The sequence below is a fragment of the Genypterus blacodes genome, unplaced genomic scaffold, assembly GCF_046128005.1.
Source record: "Genypterus blacodes isolate CSIRO-AG114 ecotype Tasmania unplaced genomic scaffold, CSIRO-AGI_Gbla_v1 ptg000020l_1, whole genome shotgun sequence".
Classification (NCBI taxonomy): domain Eukaryota; kingdom Metazoa; phylum Chordata; class Actinopteri; order Ophidiiformes; family Ophidiidae; genus Genypterus; species Genypterus blacodes.
In genome coordinates this window covers 817,571-823,570 of record NW_027466833.1, presented here as the reverse complement: position 1 = coordinate 823,570, position 6,000 = coordinate 817,571, and the positions used below count along the sequence as shown (strand labels likewise).

Genomic DNA, 6,000 nt, shown 5'->3' with positions numbered 1-6,000 from the left:
AATCACTGTTGTTTTAATTACAATTTAATGAAAGCAAAACACCCCGTAGCACACAGATCAAAAGCAGAGTTAAAACATGGATCAATTTGAAAGGAAAAAAAACTTGATTTGTAAACACTGAAATATGATTTATGGCCTTTTTTCTCCTCTGGATTATTGAGATGCTTTCGTTACATGAATGAACACAAGCTTCCAACAAATCAATGTGCCAGAATTATTCCAACTGAATCCAATCTAAAGATATATAAATAAAAATAATATAAATATCAAATACAACAACTTGGAATCAAATATAATCAACACTCAATCACGAGATTAACATTCACCAGGCCATCATCATCATCATCATCATCATCTTCCTTATAAGAAAAAATAACAAACAAACAAACTCGGGTGAAGTAATTCTTGCATTCCGAGTTATTATTATTATGTTGATGTATTTGTTCCGTCCTTATGTGTGATGTTGCACCCGGGTCTGAATTGTCCATATCATTAAAAAAGTCAAACTCACCACATACGGGGCCTAAGCAAGAGGAGCGAGTGAGAGTGTGTGAGTCTCACCAGGCTGCAGCACTATCGGGCTGCAGCCGCGCGCCGGAGCGCCGCGGCTCGACAGGAAGCGTCAGCGCGCCGTATATGGGCAAGACTCCGCCCCTTTCCGCGTCACGTTCTGACAGCGCCTCTCCCGTGGGTTTAGAGTTTTGGCTCCCGGGAAAGATTTCAGTCCTCGGGGAAAGAGGGCTTAGTTTTGCATGTTCCCATCCATCGTGCACGACGCGAAAGGGCCCCTTATCCGCCTCTCCTGTGTGCTAGGAACACCTCCACTGGTGCTCAGCCTTCGCCTGTGTTTGTCTTGTGGAGAAGCGAGCAGCAGCCACCACCTTTTCGGGAGTGGGGTTTTTGTATTCAGCGAGGAAGAAGAAGGAGAAGAAGAAAAAGAAGAAGAAGAAGTCCTGAAGGTTTTGGACGGCGGCGCTTCGGGGATGTGGGCACTTTGAGAGCGGCATCACCCACAACACTCAACGACTGACATCGATTTTTCTGTAGAATAGCGCAAAAAAACCAACAACTAACCTAAACAACAAAACAAAGAGGAACAATCGCAACACACACTCACTCACTCTCTTACACACACTTACACACACAGAGAGATAGAGAGAGAAAAAGGCACCCTTGTCTATTGAATAATTTCACTTTCCCAGTGTGTGGATACCGCTGTAACTAAGTGCAGCACTTTGAGAATTGTTCACATCGGACGGACTGCAGAGGGAGGAGAGACCTGTGGACCGACCGGGCTTGACTCGGGCTCTCGCTGCTGCCGCCGCCGCCGCCGCTTCATCCCGAGCGCACACACACGCCAATAAAACACACCCGAGCGAGACCCTGAAGGATAACACGCCGTGGACGTTTATTTGCCTGTATCATTTTCGCAGGAGGCTCCTTTCTCTTTTTTTTTCTTCTTCTGCCCTTTTTTTGGGCTTCTGCTTCTTCTTCTTGTGTCTTCTTTTCTCCGAACGCCAAACAATAACAAGAAGAGAAAAAAAGCCTCCCCAAAAAATATCAACCAACAAAAATCCGTCCTAAATGTTTGGGATTCAGGAAACTATACCGCGGGGTGGTACGACGATGAAGGAGGAACCGCTGGGTGGACTGAACTCGGTCCGCTCCTGGATGCACACAGCTGGGGTGGTGGACGCGAACACAGCCGCCCAAAGGTACGCAAGCCAAAAAAACACGCATCTGATTTTTCCCTCTCCTCACGCATTTCCCTTCCTCATCATATCGACCCCTCAATCCCCTGAATACTCTGTATCAATTACGGTCTCCCAATAAATGCCCCCCCTTCGGCTTTCCCTTCTTTCATTACATCAGATTACACCATTTATTGTGACAAATCAAGAATTCTTCCCCTCTAGAAATGGACCCGAGCGGGCATCTCGCTTCTTCACGTTTCTCTCTTCATCTCCAAAATGTTACTCCACCGGCTCCTCGCCACCACCGCCGCCGTCGCCACCGTCATCCTCCTCATCCTCCTCCCGTTGTTGTAGCGTCCCCCGGTGTCCGCCACTTAACCGAGCTGGTGTCTTGTTTTCTCCCCGCAGCGGTGTCGGCTTGGCTCGGGCACATTATGAGAAGCAGCCCCCATCCAACCTACGAAAATCCAATTTTTTCCATTTCGTGTTGGCGCTGTATGACAGACAGGGGCAGCCCGTGGAGATCGAGCGGACAGCTTTTGTGGACTTTGTGGAGAAGGATAAAGTAAGCGGCGATTTATTATTTTTATTCCTATTATGATGCATTTTTGTGATTATTTAGCGGAAACGCGAGCACGTAAATCGCGCACGTGTGTTCAAATTACGCGATGGCTTTCAAAAGGGGCAGTCACGTGTAATATTGATTTTTTAAAAACTCAATCGGTTGATGACAGAAGGTGGTTTAGATGAGATAAAGCTGTTAGGCAGTAGAAGAGATATTATTGTATTTTTTAAAACACACACACTTTCACACACACACTTATACACACGTGTAATGGTGATATTCAGTTTTCTATAGATGTTGATTTTGCTCAAACTGTCTTATCTGCCTGCAGGAACCAACCAGTGAAAAAACGAACAATGGGATTCATTACAAACTACAGTTATTGTACAGCAATGGTGAGTTCACGTGTCACTGTGCTTCTGGAAACACACCTGCAAATAATATAATATAATAACAACAACAGCTATAATTATAATAACCCTTCCATAAATTGTGACATTTGTTGAAGACACTAAAGGATTTTTTATTCTTAATCTGAAAAATTGCACAACTTTCCTGCAACATTTCCCCCTGAATTAAACGTCTCATTTCTTCCTCCTCTTCCTCCTCTTCTTCTCCCCTTTCCTCTCTCCAGGCGTCAGAACAGAACAGGATCTTTACATTCGGTTAATCGATTCCATGACGAAGCAGGTAAGCTGCTGTTCCACTTGTTTCCACGCACACACACACTTCCACCACCGCCCTGCACACACACACACCCATACACACACACGTCCACGCTTTCACACGTGCAAAAATCTTAACACGCCGTGCAAATTGTCACCCTTGAGATATAAACACACACAACCTCACACAGCATTTACACACACACACACACGGTTTTCTCATTTCACTCTCCAAATGCAGCTGTGTTGCAAATAAAATCAAACGGTGTAACAAGAAGAGACAGCTTCCATTCCGACTGTTTACGTTCGCTCAGATCAGATTGCGAGACTCACAAAGTCATTTTTTACTCCGCAGAGTTTGTGCAGCATTAAAATTTAAACAGCTCGTCTGCTGCTCATCATCTGATTCACTCCGCCGCCATGAATCAGCGGCGACACACACACACACACACACACTCTCTCTCTCACACACACACACACCTTTTATTCGCATCACGTATAAATTTCTCCTTATATAAATATTAATATTATCGTAGTGATTTCACCCAGTAACATATAAGCGACTTCCCCCCCCCCACACACACACACACACCACACACACACACAGCCACACACACTCATTGCTATTATTGACCCTTTACTTGCTGCTCTAATCAGACGCGCAGGTCTGCAAACCCAATTATAATTAGGGGGATAAAAGCAGGCGTCGTTATTGCGGCTCTGCGCGTCTTGTTTTGTTATTAAATGGAGGGTTGGAGGCGCGGAGCTGCGGTGGAATAGAGCCGTGCAGCTCTGACTGGGCCACCGGTCACACGCACACACACACACACTCAGTCACACACACACAACATTCCTGCGCGAATGATCCGAGTCAATGACGCGGAACAAGCAATTTATGGATTTCTGTTTCTACAGCTGCAAATAGCGACATAAATCAAACCAATATAGATAATCGCCCCGGTGCTGCAGGAAAAGGGAGAGACGAAGAAGAAGGAGAAGGTGGAGGAAGAAAAGACAGAATAAAAATATAGTAATACATGTGTCAAGTCAAGTAGGACAGCTTTTAACAGCGTGTGTGTGTGTGTGTGACGCGACCTGGTTCAGATGTGTCACTTTCACACACTTTACGTTAGTGGCGTGCAGCGTTCGGGACACACCGAGACAAATCCGAATTTATGGGTGAAATGGTGGGGAGAGAAAAAAAAAATCCTTGTGTTTATTTATTTTTATTTCCTTATTGCGTTAAGTGTTTATTTTTAATTGCGTTTTTTTTTCTGGCTTTTATTAGTATTTTATTTGAATTTATTTATTCAGCGTTTGCACTCGGTTTGCACGCTGTAATATACGCAAGCCAGAGTGAAAGTGGCTCGTAGCAGGAGGAGGGAGAAAAAAAAGAAGAAGAAGGAGGGAGGGATCGAGGGAGAGAGAGAGAGAGAGAGAGAGAGAGAGAAGAGCGGCAGAACTGATAGCTCCACGCCATCTGTTTCAGCCAATGCTCAAAAATTACTCAACCGTACCGCCAGACACCGCTTTTTATCCACAGAAAGATCATTGTTAGCGGCTCAAAATAAACAACAGATTGCCCATTAACACTTTCCCCCAAATATCCCCAGATTATAAGCATATTGATGACACTTCTATTGGATCTGTGCTTATGAAAATCCCCCCCAGCTCTCTGTTCCTCTGCCTGCTTTAAAAACAGAAAAACACACTCACTACTATTATTATTATTATGAGCAGGCTTATCAATACTATTCACATGATATTTGATCAGATTTATTGCGGCTGTTGTTCATTGTGAATAAATATTTGTCCCGCTTTGTTTACATGGAAGCAGGTGAATTTAATTTACAGCACATGTGAGTGAATATGAGATATATTTATAAACATGCTCACTTATATTTATGAAGCACAAACACACACATGTCAGAGTCTTTAACACGCGTCAATGCCACTTTACACACACAACTCCTCTCCTGTCTGTCTGTTTCTATAGATCCATATGTGTATATCTATATCTGTATATCTATATATATGTTTCCTTTTTCCACAGGCCATCATTTATGAGGGCCAGGACAAGAACCCAGAAATGTGCAGAGTTCTTCTCACTCATGAAATTATGTGCAGGTAAGCGTTATTTTCCTACTATCCGTTTTGCAGATACAGGCAAAAAAAACACACACACCAAAAAAAAAACCTCCTTCCTTTCCTCCTTTCCTCACCCCTCACCCCCTTCTCACCCCCCCCCCCCCTACTCACTAAGTTCTGGCTCTGGTGGTGATCCAGACTCTGGAGTTGGTGTCCTTATGTGTGGTCCTGCAGTGGCCACAACACCACAGATAAACCAAACCAGCTGCACACACACTCACACACTCACACACACACTTCAGCCTTAACGTAGCGTGTGGTGGATGTAACGTGTTAAATATAAGGAGAACAAGCTGGGTTGTGACGGTAATAATGTAAAATAAAACACACTCAGCATCACATCTTTGTGTTTGTGTGTTCCTGCCCCTCTGTCGTTACACACACAGGCCTGTCAGATCCACTGTGCTATCTGTTTAGTTATGCACAGACATCTCCAGCTTATGTATGTATGTGTGTGCGCGTGTGTGTGTTTGTGCGCGTGCGTGTGTGTGTGTATGTGTGTGTGTTCTCCTTCCTTCCTTCTTTGAGCACAGAGTCAGTTCTCGGTTGATCCCACCTGTCAACAATGATCAGCCAGCCTTTTAGCGTCATTTAACCACATAAATCTCCACCTCTCATATTGCGCTGCTATTCACCGGGTGTCACTGATACTAAAAGGAAAAACGTCTTTTGTTGTTATTGTCGAGCTCAGCACGAGCTTTGTGAACATTGAATTCGGATACTGCTCGGTTAACCTCTCCCTTTGTTGCACCGGTGCATTGTTCAAGTTGCTTTGGCTTTTTTTTTTTTTTTTTTTTTTTTTTTTGAGAAGCAAGTGCAGCACGAGCACCACGAGGCTGAGAATGATTTGTCTTTTTCCATGCATAAACTCATCACTCACGCTCAATTTATACATGCATCCATCACTTATTTGTGACACGTTGAATAT

General features: G+C 44.2%; 1 protein-coding gene across 6 annotated transcripts in view; it reads left to right on the top strand.

The window, feature by feature from the left end:
* Positions 1 to 231: 231 nt before the first annotated feature.
* Positions 232 to 6,000, top strand: part of LOC142991667 (transcription factor COE3) — a 71,171-nt gene continuing 65,402 nt past the window's right edge. For all 6 annotated transcript variants that reach the window (XM_076141762.1, XM_076141759.1, XM_076141761.1 and 3 more), the window contains exons 1-5: positions 232 to 1,715; positions 2,103 to 2,259; positions 2,591 to 2,654; positions 2,894 to 2,949; positions 4,978 to 5,051. In XM_076141762.1, the coding sequence (XP_075997877.1) occupies positions 1,585 to 1,715; positions 2,103 to 2,259; positions 2,591 to 2,654; positions 2,894 to 2,949; positions 4,978 to 5,051 (482 nt within the window). In that variant the 5' untranslated portion in view covers positions 232 to 1,584. The remainder of the gene's footprint in view (positions 1,716 to 2,102; positions 2,260 to 2,590; positions 2,655 to 2,893; positions 2,950 to 4,977; positions 5,052 to 6,000) is intronic.